The sequence below is a fragment of the Poecilia reticulata genome, linkage group LG20, assembly GCF_000633615.1.
Source record: "Poecilia reticulata strain Guanapo linkage group LG20, Guppy_female_1.0+MT, whole genome shotgun sequence".
Classification (NCBI taxonomy): domain Eukaryota; kingdom Metazoa; phylum Chordata; class Actinopteri; order Cyprinodontiformes; family Poeciliidae; genus Poecilia; species Poecilia reticulata.
Window position 1 is genome coordinate 8,008,858 of NC_024350.1, and position 14,761 is coordinate 8,023,618.

At 42.9% G+C, this 14,761-nt stretch overlaps 1 protein-coding gene across 1 annotated transcript in view; it reads right to left on the minus strand.

Annotated features, from left to right (window-relative positions):
* Nucleotides 1–6: 6 nt before the first annotated feature.
* The window catches only part of tgfbr1b (transforming growth factor, beta receptor 1 b), a 59,588-nt gene continuing 44,833 nt past the window's right edge, over nucleotides 7–14,761 (minus strand). The window contains exons 7-9 of the mRNA XM_008438547.2: nucleotides 5,949–6,073; nucleotides 5,702–5,832; nucleotides 7–1,940 (exon numbers count right to left, since the gene is read on the minus strand). Of these exons, the coding sequence (XP_008436769.1) occupies nucleotides 1,815–1,940; nucleotides 5,702–5,832; nucleotides 5,949–6,073 (382 nt within the window). The 3' untranslated portion in view covers nucleotides 7–1,814. The remainder of the gene's footprint in view (nucleotides 1,941–5,701; nucleotides 5,833–5,948; nucleotides 6,074–14,761) is intronic.

Consider the following 14,761-nt stretch of genomic DNA (forward strand, 5'->3'; position numbering starts at 1 on the left):
ACACACACACACACACACACACACACACACACACACACAGAGAGAGAGAACAAGCATGCCACAGCAACCGACATGAGAGGAGTTGGGTTTTAAAGCACTGGCACTTTCCGGTTCCGGCTGGTTTGGAAGGCATGGTGGCAGCTGATTGTTGTTGGTCTTGCTGTTTATGTTTTAGCAGAGCAGAGTATAGAAAATAGACACATTTATCTACTGTATATTGCATATGTTGCAGCATGTTCACCAAAGATGAATGAGGTCACCATGTCCGGTTCAGTTTAGCACAAAAAGTCCCTTACCACCAGAAAGAAAATCCAAATACATACACAATAAATTAAATTCACCTGTATGACTGAGTGACGACATGATGAAGAGCTTTAGCATCACAACCTGACCATGGGGCCCCTGATGGGACCTCTAGGTCTCCATCCAAGGTAGGAAAACTGTACAGTAGGGCTGCAAACATCATCCCTATTCAAATCTGTTAGAATAAATGAAGAAAGCATTCTTTAGCCTGTCAGAGAGTCAGAGAGCCCACAACTACCAGCTCAGAGTGGACCACCAGAGTGAGGGCTGGCTAGCTAACCCAGTAACACCTGCTTGGTAAAGAGCTGAGTAGCAAAACAATTATATTCTGGCCATCTGAAATCTACAGTTAAGCTCAGCAAATGTTTATATTCTAGTAGGATGAATAACTAACAAGTATCCGTTTTGTTGCCATAAAATATTTGAGATCCTTTCAGTAACAGTACCAATAATGGTTGCTTTTCTGATTGAAGTAAAATCAGTTCCTGTACATGTTTTTGCTTTGAAGTGTGAGATGGTAGCTTATGTATTAAAGCTGCAGTGAGAATGTCCTGCAGGTCAGAGGTCTCTGTTCATTCACAGGTACTCTGATGTGTGTATCAAACACACCCCTAACATCCATACTTTATTTACTCTTCATTCAAATGAAAGGAAGTGTATCAAAGCTCAGGATGTTGGCTTCTAAGTGCAGAGAACATCCTGCACTTAGGATGTTGCAGGATGTTTGTAGTAAATAACATTTAATAGCTATGTATTGCAGTAGTTTCTCTGCAATAAATAAAACAATCTAATCTATTGGTCAGAGTTGATTGGATATTTTCAATGTCTGGCTCTTTGACTGGAACAGCTGCTGTTCCTTCCATTCTTCCAATGATGCATGGGATGCCATGATGCTCCTGTTTCTCCAGATGATCACCCAGTCATGACCCAGTCCAAACAGTCAGCACCAATTTGGACACTGGTGCTGACTGGCTCATTGACTAAAATGCGACATTTTCTGTCCTTTAACGCATCTCAGGGCCACACGGAGTCGTCTGTGGAGCAGCTGTCACATCCCTTACAAGCTGACGACACTCTAGGCTTCCTGGGAGTTGCAATAGCAACGATATGACACAAGGTCAGTCTCCCAATAAAAAGCACATTCAATACTACTTAGAAAATCACAAGTTCTTTCCCTAACATCTCCAGAGCTGCAGCCCTACTGAGGGGAAAGGTTTGGATTGCTTACAGAAAGGTTTATGGTAATGATTGAAGAGGATGCTCTAATGAAACGTCAGTGATAGGAGGCTTCCTCCCCCCAGGCACAGACCTTCTCCATCAGATGTCTCCACCAGACATCAGTCCAGCTGTCCAGCAGGACACCAGCCTCCTCAGGCGGTGAGTGAGATACAAAATGTCCTCAGCTTCCCTTCAGGACAGGCTGAGGGCTTGTCAGGACACAGATGGTGTAATGCTAATGGTATAGATCCCAGTCAGAGATGTGTGTGTGAGTGTGTGTTTGGGAGCTGGGTCTACATCTTGATTCCCTCCTGCTGGCTGAGCTGAGACAGCGTCTTCTTGATCCGGAGCGCGGTGAGCCGGGCAGCACCGTTGGCGTACCAACACTCCCTCATGATCTTAGCCATAACCCGCAGAGCCTGCACACAGGAAGAGACATACGTCAGCAGCTTGTCCCCCTCCTCACACACACCTGACCTGCTCGGGTCGCTTCTAGGGACCAGAGAGAGGCTAAGGGTGCAGCGACACCCTGAAAGGCTTCTACATACACACACCCCAACAACACACCATCAGCTTATCTACCAGAGGTGGAAATTGGCACCTGCCAGCGGCCAAATACAGGTAAATGTAATATTGTTGTAGTGCACACATTTTCCCTTCTGTGCAGCATCCAGGTCCGTTTACCAGTTCTGAGACCCAACCAAAACCCCTCAGTGTCATCACCTTGAGAAATGAGATTTGGTTAAGTGTAAACCAGGTTATAATGTTGAAAATAATCAAATGTTAAAGTCATATGAATAGAACAGACAGCCTCTTAAGCAAAATTTGGTTTTGGGGCCCTCAATTTCTACCAACAATGTGTACTGTCTGCAATCCGCAGTCCGATCATTAGATCATTCACACACCTGCTTTAAACTGATTGCATCTCTGGCAGTGCTGTTCACATTATATACGTGCATAATATAGGATACATTTATTGTCCAACTGATTTATCGACCAGTTGATTTCTGGGTGCCGATTTCCTTAATTTTGGGGGATCGTGATTGGCCGATACTTACATGTGAAGCCCATCTCATCCTCTAATCTTATCTTCGTCAGCAAAGGTTTAAAAATCAGCCTCGGTCCTCTTCTGAAGAGGACCGAGGTTGGTATGACTGACAGACCAACCGGGTCAGGTTTGAAAGTTTGCAGTTAATATTCACCACACTGTTGCCAACTCACCTGACTTTCTTGCTATATTTAGTGACATTTCAGACATAAACATTTCATATCAGCCAAAATCAAAATCAGCAGGTCAGGCTTTTTAAAGATCGGTAACCAGGGATCGGCCAGAAAACTGCAATCGGTGCAGCCCAGAAATTTATCTTAAGCGTTACTGCAATAGCTAAAAATGTAATTTATATCAGGTGACTCTTTCTCCCCTGAGAATGTGGACCGGTACTGGACTGATTCTGAGCCTTCAAATGATTTTGACAGAAGTTTCACATAACTAAGAAGTTTATGTAAAAATAATGTTTTAGCCACAAAATGATCCAGCTCCACAGCAAACAACAAATCCCCAACTACAGCATATAGTAGTTCATCGATGCAATAGCTATGTAGCCTGACGTAAAAACATTTTGCTAGGCAATGTCAAACATTGAGAAGTTTTAATTATTGTTATCAAACGTTATCAAACACAGCGTTTTGAAGCCAAAAATACCTCAGAAAATACAGAGCCTACCATGAGAATCGAAGTTTAAACTCAGTTTCATACAAACACAAAGACCCCAGAGCATATTTATTTGGCTATTGAACTGGACTGTTCCAGGTCGCCAGCAAGCTAGCAACTTTACAAATCTTTTACGGACGTTACATTACCAAGGCATATTAAAACAAACCTTTATCTTGGCTTTTTTCTATTCTTCCTTTTTCTTTTCTCCCTCCCTGAAGGATAAGTACTTTCATGAGACATTGTTTTGCTAACTTAACTTCTGACCGGAGCTTTGAACATTTGGATGCTTACTACACATTGCACGGCAACTCATGTTACAGGCAAAGCGTGCGATACCTACTGCGGCCACCAGGGGCCCCCAAGAGCAATTTTTTTTCTTTTTATCAATAAAATAATAATGCATACTTTATCAAATATATTTTATTCTAAAAACAAATCACTTCATAATGAAATTGTGTGTTTTTGATATTATAATGACAGAAATTATTACAAAAACAAAAAACAACTAAATCAGCTCCACTGAGGGGGCCCCTTAGTGGCCCTGGTGACTTAAGCGGCTGCTTAGTTTGCTTATGCCTTGGGCTGACCCTGAGAACAAATACAGAGTGACATTCAGCGTCCACCGCTGGGCTCCAATCAGCCCACCTTATGGCGACACGGAGTGAAGATTGTAGCGATTTCTGTTTTTATCTTCTCCTCATTCTGCTCCCTCTCTAAGGAGTGCTGGTCTGCTAAACTAGCTTTTGTTTATGTGTGAATATCGCCAGTCTTACATGTTATGGTTATGTAATTGAGCAGCAGTGTGCATGTAAGCGGATAAAAGAGACAGAGGAAGGACACAGTCATTTATCCACAACAGTCTGAGATGTGCAGATTGCGGAAGTGGTTGGTGTGGAGTGAGGTCATCATCTGCTGGGAGCAGCTAGCATGACATGGCTTCAGCATCTCTGCTCAGCTACACTGTGCTGTGCTTTCAAATAACATTCAAACATCTGCCCATAATCACCAGCAGCCTGGACCAATCATAGAGGCCAGGTGGAGAAGGCTGTCCACCTTCTCCACCTGGAAGAAGGTGAATGTCTACTAGACATTCTGTGGAGTACAGTTTTCCTGAGTCTGTTATTAGCTTTCTGTTAGCTGACCTGAGTTTAACCTGGTGTGGTCAGCCTCAAGTTTAGTGTGCTTTGTGCCCAGAGATTATGTTCTTAAAATCTTGGTTGTAAGGAGTGAATATTTGAGTTCTTGTTGCCTTTTAATCTTGGCCACATGAACGAAGCTTGAAGTCCACCCAGCTGGTGACAAGACATTCTCTCTAGTAACTCCTGGTTATGTTTCTGCACTGGATCATTTCTGATGGACTCAGACAAACCTTTCTGGTATCAACAGTCACCATGTCACTCTGATGCTTGTTTTGAATAATCTTAATCAGTCACTACAATCCTACATTTCTCACCTGTCAAGCTGTCAAGCTGAGAAATGCGAACACACAAATGATTATAATGAGCCAGTGTTTTCCATTTTGCTGTTTATTTGTTACTTTGGTTTAGAACACAGCTGTGGTTGGAGGCTTTGAAGTTTGTCATATTCGTATTGTAAGGTCAGGTCTGAATGATTGTCATTCAATATCATCAATAACAAACTGCTTATTTTGCTACCATGTTTTGGTGCAACAAATACATCAGTGACCTTTCACTGACCTGTTTTGTTTACCAGAAGCAACAAGCTCCTGTAAATTAAAAAGACTTTTAATAAAAGGTTGATCTGCTCTCCAACAAACAGATCATTTGTTAAAAACCAGCTCGGTAAGCACAGACATCACAACGATCTGTTGAAAACTGGTCCAGCAATCAGACCAGAGCTGGGGATATAAACAGCAGCTGCTTTCTCTGAGTCAGAGTGTGTGTGTGTGTGTGTGTGTGTGTGTGTGTGTGTGTGTGTGTGTGTGTCAGACTGTCTACTGAGACCATAGTACTACATCCAGGAGCTTCCTCCAGTCCTCATTAACACACTCTCCATCCATCAGCCACGTTAGAGCCAACAGGCATAACAACACCCACACAACGTCTTCACACTTCTACTGCCGGATAACGCAGAGATAGATGAACTGTGGAGCTCTTCTCATCACAGTTACATATTTTCATCCATTAATTGAATATAGCTGTTGGATATAAGGGAACAAAGGAGAGAAATGTAACCACTGACTAAATGACTAAATTCTGTTGCAGTTCAGGATTTAAAATAGTAATGCGTTAGATTACTTGTTACTGAAAAAAAGTGATCCGATTGACATCACTGATCACAACACACTTCAAATGAACACAACAGAAACCTGATAGTCATGTGACAGTTAATCATGGTAGTGTGGTGGTACGAGGCTGTGTTCTAGCAGAAGTCCAGCCCATCACTGATGCTGGTTCTGGTTCTGTTCAGAAAGTAGTAATTCAGACTCAGCCCCCTCCAGCCTACCTCACAGCTCTGCCAGCGGTTGGGAATATTTGGTCGAAGTTTCTGCTCACAGACCACCTTTTTCATTTCCTCCACTGATGGATCTGACTGGACCAGGTCATAGTAGGGCAGCTGGTAGTCCTCGTGAATGCCTGACAGAAAAAGCATGGAGTCAAAATAATTAGTAATATTCATTCCTGTATCCAAATCTTTCTCAAATTTGAGCGTTTGGGTCCGCTGTGACCAGAATTTTTGCTGCAGTCCTCACCTCCCACAGAGCAGCGGCTGGCAATCTCCCAGAACACCAGGCCCATGGCATAGATATCGGCCCGTTTGAACGACTCAAAGTGCTTCATGTTGATGGAGTCATCCAGCACCTCTGGAGCCATGTACCTGACAGTGAGCAACATGGACCGTTACCCAACACATTCTTCAGCAAGGAATCAGGATGCATTTCATACACAAACACCAGACAGTGACTGGTGTCAATACTTCATTCATCCATAACGCTGCAACCCATAAAGCCAAATATCTGACATACTAAATTAGCTAGTAAATATCAGCTGGGGTGTGCCATCTTGTCTCGTTTACAGTGACACCGGTGGATTTTTTTTTACTCTGGTGAAAAAAAAGAATATTGTAATATCAAATGACCTCATTGACCTGTGCAGAATGAGGCGCTATACAGTAACATTTGTCAGTTGATTGACAGCTACCATTAAAACAGAGAAGAAGCTGGTCAGCTGTTCCACAGGTGAACTAAATGATTGCTCTGTGGTCGACACTAATCTTTATAGAGTTAGTAGTCTGGATTTTGTTCTGTCTCCAATCACTTCATGCTCATTTATCAGAAACAGACGTGTCACAAAATATAACGACATCCGTTTCAGCCTGTGTACATTCTGACTGGATAAAGATTCTAGCAGGGAATGTATTTTATCCAGATTGGACTAGAACTGAATAAATGTCATCTCTTGCAGCAGAAACCATGTCCATGAAGCACCTGCTGAAGCTCCTGGGTGCTTTAATATACAGTAACTATTATTTACAAACGCACTCCATACTTGTAGTAAACATCTTTCATTCTCAGCCTAAGAAAGGAAACCATTTCAAGACAACAAATTCCTGCGTTTGGAAAGCATTTGCTGTTGAGTAAATACTCCAGCACAGAGAACACTAGTCATCAGAACTGCTCTAATTCTTACAGAGGCATGTTTGCACATCATCAAGCGAAGCCAGCAAAAAAGAAGCTAGAGAGCGTTCTACAGTTACTAATGTGAAAAAACTGCAACTCTGCAGATAGGAGCTGTAATTCAAGCTCCTTCTGTCATTAAATTGGTAAAACAGTATTAGAGTGCTGCTGTTAACTAACAGCTTCCTCTACGTCTGGCTGGATACACAGCGCTACTGACTCAATACCAGAAACATCAACATGACTGAAACTAGTTCACTATGACAGATGTTTGTTGACTGAAACTAAAGACATTCCCTGGTAAGTCATCAGTCTTTCACCCGGGAGACCCAGGATCGAATCCAGGCTGGGGCAAAAGATACAACAGTGAAATTGAGCTATCCAGTGTCGGTCCTTAACCTCATACCATGAGAGACATTGATAAGCACGACATGCCGGCACAGACGTCGCCCGGTCAAACAAAGTCTGCGTCAGGTGCTGGGGAACCAGAGCACCTTGATGAAAAATGGGCTACTGGAACAAGACGGAAATGGGTGAGAGGTGAAAACATGGATCTGTTGGAATACTACTACTCAAGTAAAGCAAAGAATGTGGAAAGAATGGTTACGTTGACATCCCCAGTCAACACTAACTGCTAAACAACTAGTAGCTCAGTGTTCCAACATCCGCAAACGGCAACTGCAATCACAGCCAGATGCCCATACCTGAAGCACTCGAAACAAAGGCTCCAAGCCTTGGCCAGCCACCTAAAGAGATACACGACATCATAGCGGGTAAATAAGCGGGCACATGGATAAATTCATGAGCACGGCACAGAAGGGCATCTGCATAAATAGCAGAGGAGCCAAACACCAACTCCTTGTAGATCACACAGTCGCCCGAAACTGCAAAACCTGACACACCAACCTGTGCATGGCTTGGATTGATTACAAGAAAGCCTATGATTCAATGCCACACACTTGGATCATTGAATGCTTACAACATCAATAGGACTCTAAGAGCCTTCATGGCAAACTCGATGGGGTTGTGGAAAACCACCCTTGAAGCCAACTGCAAACCACTTGCACAAGTGTCCATSAAATGTGGCATATACCAAGGAGATGCTCTGTCCCCACTGCTGTTCTGCATAGRCCTGAAYCCCCTCAGCCAAATCATCAACAAGACTGGCTACGGATACCAACTCAAGAATGGGGMCACCATCAGTCACCTCCTCTACATGGATGACATCAAGCTGTACGCCAAGAGCGAGCGAGACATCGACTCACTGATCCACACCACCAGGATCTACAGCACTGACATTGGGATGTCATTTGGACTAGAGAAGTGTGGTCGGGTGGTTACAAAGAGAGGGAAGGTCATCCACAAAGAAGGGGTCTCACTTTCAGAAGGAACAATAGCAGACATTGAGGACAGTTACAACTACCTGGGAATACCACAAGCAAATGGCAACCTCAATGAGGTCACAAGGAAAGGAGCCACAGCCAAATACCTCCAACGAATAAGGCAAGACCTGAGAAGCCAGCTCAATGGCAAGAACAAGATCCGTGCAACAGACAGCTATGCCTTATCAGTAATCAGATACCCTGCAGGAATAATTAGCTGGCCAATGAACTAGATAAAGACCACGGATGWTAAGACTTGGAAGCTACTAACCATGCATGGAGGGTTCCACCCCAAATCCAGCACCCTGAGACTGTACACGAGCCGTAAGGAAGGAGGCAGAGGACTAGTGAGTGTGAGAGCCACTGTCCAGGATGAAACATCCAAGATCCATAAATACATCAAAGACAAAGCCTCAACAGACGATGTGCTCAGTGAATATCTCAGACAATGGGGAACAGAGGATGAGGTGCTGGAGGTGTACCATCATGGGAGGACAAGCCCCTACATGGGATGTACCACCGACAAATAACTGAAGTGGCTGATATCAGGAAATCCTACCAATGACTGGAAAAAGCTGGACTCAAAGACAGCACAGAGGCTCTCATCCTGGCTGCACAGGAACAGGCCCTAAACACCAGAGCAATAGAGGCTCAGATCTACCACACCAGACAAGACCCAAGGTGTAGGTTGTGCAAGGAGGCCCCTGAGACAGTCCAGCACATAACAGCAGGGTGCAAGATGCTGGCAGGGAAAGCATACATGGAACAATATAACCAAGTGGCGGGCATAGTGTACAGAAACATCTGTGCAGAATATGGACTGGAAGCCCCGAGATCAAAGTGGCTAACACCCCCAAAGGTAGCGGAGAATGACCGAGCTAAGATCCTGTGGGACTTCCAGATCCAGACAGACAAAATGGTAATGGCAAACCAACCAGACATTGTGGTGGTGGATAAACAACAGAGGAAAGCCGTTGTGGTGGATGTAGCAATACCAAGTGACTACAACATCAGGAAAAAGGAGCACGAGAAACTGGAGAAATACCAGGGCCTCAGGGAGGAACTGGAAAAGACCTGGAAGGTGAAGACCACAGTGGTGCCTGTGGTCATCGGGGCCCTCGGGGCAGTCACCCCCAAACTAGAGCAGTGGCTAAAACAGATCCCAGGAACAACATCAGACATCTCAGTCCAGAAATGTGCAGTTCTAGGCACAGCCAAGATACTGCGCAGAACCCTCAAGCTTTCAGGCCTCTGGTAGAGGACCTGAGTTCAGAGGATGACAGAGACCACCCGCGGAGGGTGAGAAGGGAATTTATATATAGCCTATCACACACACGCGCGCGCGCACACGCACACACACTTTTAATTTTTGTGTGGTTTCTCCCTTTGAGGAGATATTTCATAAAACAGACAATGACTGTCCAAATTTAGAACCAGCACTATGGTTTTGGGAGAAGAGGTTATCAGGCCAGAGTTAACTAGTCGTGGACTGGCCCTTTTCTATTATTTTTAATCATTCTTTTGAAAAAAAAATCATCAAACCCAGAGACAGTGGTGGTGCTTTTTAATGTCTTCTCAGTATAATCAGACAAACTTTATCAGATAAGAAATTTTGTCCTTTTATTCCATTCCAATTTATTACAGTTGCTGATGTGTAACTGCAGCACAGTTTTTCCTGTCAGTCTGAGCCAAATTAAGGAGGGAAGTAAATAATCAAGTAAACTTGATTTATATAGCACCTTTCCCAGTCAAAGTGTTGGTCAGTAAGAAATGGTAAAGAAAACAGCAAAAGTGTTTAGCTTCGATTAAGACACTCATTCGCTGTAGAAATGGTTCAATAAACTTCTGCAAAGTCACAAGATTTATTTCCATCTTGTGCTGCAGTCATTTTTCAGAGGGTGGGAGCCTGAGAACGGCCCAGCATGAAAAGATGAATGTCCTGTTGGGAGGTGAAAACAGGAAGACCCTCGTCTGCTCTGCTATCAAGTATGAATTAGAATGTTAGCTAACTTCATCTGAGAGCAGCACACCCTGCTGTGCAGCAACACTTTAGAGACAGATATGTTAACCAAGTGTAACATACATCATTTTGTTGTTGCAATTAAAGCTGACAGATTATGAGAAATTAGATAACTCTATGTCATATTTTTTCTCCATTGTAGATTAGATGAATGTGATCTAGACAGGCAGCACCTTTGAGAACAGGAAGCTGAAACTGAGAGGAAGTCCCTCAGAGCAAAAATAGTTTCCTCTGCATCATGTCAGAGGAAACTGACATGATGAGTCTAAGAGGTTGATGTTGGAATACTGACAGTGGACATCACCAATGCTTATGGCATCAGTGATGTCCACAGACAAGATATCACCAATCTTCTCCACAGACCAGAGTCTGCAAGTGGGTCCGTGTGCTGCTGAAGGAGCATCAGTGTTGAGGTGTGGTCAGCAGGAAGTCGTGTGCCTGGAGCTGGATTAAGCATGCCAATAGAACAAACCCGAGGCACAGTTTGCTGTTTTCATGTGGGTTACAGCTCACAGACCCATCACTAGGTGGAGCAGTAATGGCCATCAGGGTACGACTCAGAACCTACAACTAGGAGAAGTCAACTAAAATACAGTGGGTGTTTGAAAATAATATTGACGTTAGTTTAGTTTTAAAATAATTTATATTATGTATAAAATTAACCTATCAGTGTTTTAAATAAAGGTTGCACAGCAAGGCAGTCTGGAATATGATTTAGAACCATATGAAACGTTTGAAGATTGTCGACTGAAAGAGACAACATGAAAGCTCACTTTTCACAAAGACTTGTTTTAATAAATATACCCTGCAGTTTTGTAAGTTCCCCTACTTAGAAATCATGGAGGGGTCAGAAATTTTCATCCTAGGTGCAAGTCCACTGTAAGAGACATAATCTTAAAAAAAAACAATCCGGAGATGACAATGTATGATTTTTTTAATTAGAAAGGGTGAGCTGCTGGACAGAATTTAGGTTAGAAACAACTACAAACACCAACTGTAGTTATATGTTACTGGGTTCTAACCAGGGGTGAAAGTAAGGGGGTACGGCAGGGCACTGCGTACCCCTAAAAGATTTAGCAGGGGTACGCAGTACCTGCAAGAGAGGGGAGCGGCTGTCTACTGTAAAACATCAGTGGGTTCACTGTGCAGCCGCGACTGCGCCCACTAATTAGCCGTGACTGATAAGTTTTTCAAGAACAATCTAAAACAGACTTAATCAGTTAATGAATACATTTTTTTCCCATTTCATATTGTTTCTGAACTGTTCGTGCTATAGAGCAGCGGTGCAACACGACGATCGCGGAAGGTTTTGAGTCTCAGCATTAGGTGACAAACTGTACGCCACCAGGACGCAGAGACCAGCACATCCTCCTCTGGCTCCTTATCAAAATGTTCGTAACTTTATTAAAGAACAAGAAAAAAATATCCACAAAACGTGTTCAAATTAATGACCCAACAACAATAAGAATCTCAGTGATTATTGTTTCAACAAGGTGTTGTGCAATTCTGTGCGTTTCGGTTCCATTACCAAAATAACTAGCAGAGCAGGAATTTAAAATGAACTAATCAACCACAGCTGTGTTCAGGGAGCGCTTATCAATAATCGCAAAATAAATATCAAGCCTGAAAACCTAATATCGTAACGGACTGAATGTTTTAAACATAATCTCTAGTCGGCTTGTGGAGCGCAGGAGGTTGCCATGGCAACGGGTGTGCTTAAATGACAAAGAGACAGAGAGTAAAAAGGTGTGAGTGGTTTAGAGTTAATCACCTGTTCGGGTTGTTTTACCTTTGTCTTGGTGCATCACAGCCGCTGTAGTTTCTTAACTTTCAATAAACGACAAACTTGGACTAATTACCTCGTTAGTCTGTTAGTATAGCTACATCATTCACAACAAACATCAAACACAGTAAATAAGTTTCATTAAGTATTTAACAAACAAATGGCTTCTACCGCAATAATTATGTGAAATAGTTTGGTGCTGTCGGGCTTTTCTTTTATCAAACTTTTATCAAACTTTTTTTTTTGCCTCTTATTTAGTGGAAATATTGATGTTGATTAGATTTTCTCCAAAGTGATAACCTTTTTCAACCTTTATAGCTCCACTGTTGAAAATGAGGCTCTAACATTCACAAATGACAGTGATAAGTGACTGATTTACAATGATATGTTAAGCATAATTTACATAATGATTATTATTAATTGAATTGAACATGATAGTATATAATTACAAACAGGGGCGAATCTAGCGGGGTGGCAGGGGTGGCAGTTGCCACCCCAAACGAGAACCTCGCCACCCCTGTTGCCACCACAGCTAGCGACAATAAATTCAATTATGGCAAATCGGACAATAAGCGTATGAAACTCTTTTTTCCCCGACAACATTGAATTCAACACAATGTAACCTGACACCTACTGCTAAGTAGCGGGAAGTGGCAGAGAAGGACAGAGCGCGAGGCAGGAGCATTGATAGATGTATATGTTACTGCACTGGACATTATGTGATTTATCGTAAGTCACACATGCTCCATTGCTGTCCATTGAGTCAGGAATATTGGTGGTCAGGAAAATACTACAATCACGCAAAGAATCAGAACAACGGACTCAATGTTTAATAGTTAATTCAACCATAGATAATGGTAATAAGGGCTTCAGATTTCACAGGTGAGGAAAACGTTTTAATTTAAAGAAAAGATTGAACAAGTGAGCAGTGGGTCAGTTATACTAGCCTAACYACTGTTAACCTGCTACTGACTTTGATAACCTTAACATGTGCTGCGCAGTTCGGTGTGTTTTGGTTCCGTTAGAACTAAAACCGGTCAGCCCGCCCACYAAGTCATCAGCAGAGCAGCTGTTTATTAAATCAGCTAATCAACCGCCGCTGCGCTCAGGCGAAAACTTATTAATAATCMMAATATAGACATCAAGCCTGACAGCATAATGTAACAGACTGGATGTTCTGTTTTAGTGTTTTTGCTACTTTTTTGTGTGGGAAATGTTTGTTTTTTGGTGTCGATTCCCCTGATCGGTAATCTCTGCTCTATGTGCTCGTTGAGCTGTTGTCTGTCGGTTGCCATGGCAACGGGTCCGCGTAAAGCCGACACACAGAGTGAGAAAAGGCAGAATAAAAGTTGTTGGAGCTATTTTTTCTTTATTTTATTAGGCATTTGGGTTTGGGGCCGATGGTTTTTAAGAGTGGTAGCGTGAGAACAAATGAAAGTTTGATGTCTGTAATTGTTTGGTGAAAGAGGAAAATAAATCACCAAGAACAATCAATAAGTTTGGACATTGAATCTCGTTTTGCCTGTGTCTAGAATCATGACCCCAGTGCCTTATTGCTAGGTTACGAACAGCTGTTTCCGTGATCAGCTTAATAAATAAAACTGAAAGGTTCAGTAAAAGACATACAAGCCTCCGTCTTGTTTGAAGAAACCTTCACTCCTTAACAGAGGTGATTCCTCTGGAACCTGTTGGGAGGAAAAATATCCCAACTTCAGAAGATGAGCTTTAACCTAACAGAGCTCTGTGGTTCCTCCTATCAGTATGAGAGTCAGAGTGAGGAGGCGCCATGTTAGGAAGAGAAGTGGAAGCTGCAGGATCTTCAGAACAAACAGGTCATGGTGGTAGGCTACTGATTATCCCTCTGTCTGGACACAAGATCTGTAGAACCAGTTTATAAGCTAAAATGAATGGTTATATGCCAGTCATGGAAAACTGGGATGACTCCATGCCATGATGTTCAGAGTTTAGGTCTCATGGCATCTCAAGGTGTCAACATTGCAGCCATTGCAGCCACTCTCCATTAACCTGATAAACTGCAGACTAACGGGGCCTGTACAGAGTAACAGGAGATCCAGATGATGACCAAGGGTAGTATGTAGAGCAGGGGTCACCAACCTTTTTGAGACTGGGAGCTACTTCACGGGTACAGAGTAACACAAGGGGCTACTTGGTTGATAAAGACAAATTTTCCTGGCTCAGTCTTTATAGCAATAATAAATATATGTATATATGATTACATGCGGTCTAATCATGTTAATGGGAGTACTCACAATAGTTATCAGTAATGATTTACCATGGCACATATGGTTAATTACTATTATGTAATCAGAAGTTCTTAGTTCAGAGTTTTAAGTTTGATTCCCTTTTGGAGCTTTTCTGTGTGATTCTAAATTGCCTACAAGTGACTGACAGTATGGATTATTGCAGCAGCACCTGCAGCTGTACGGCTGAGTACCTTGAGATTTTCCTTTAAATTAGCAGTTCTCAACGTGGGCGGTACCGCCCCCAGGGGGCGTTCAGAGGACAGCAGGGGGCGCTGGCGGACATTTTTACAAAAGGGGGGCGCTGGGATGCCTTTGGGGGGCGTTTGGTCGAAGGTAAACTTTACACCTAAAATGCACAATACCAGTTTAGACTTTGAGCAACTTGGTAAAACTGTATTGTGTAACATTAAATCATGCTTGGCTGCAACTGTATCGATTGC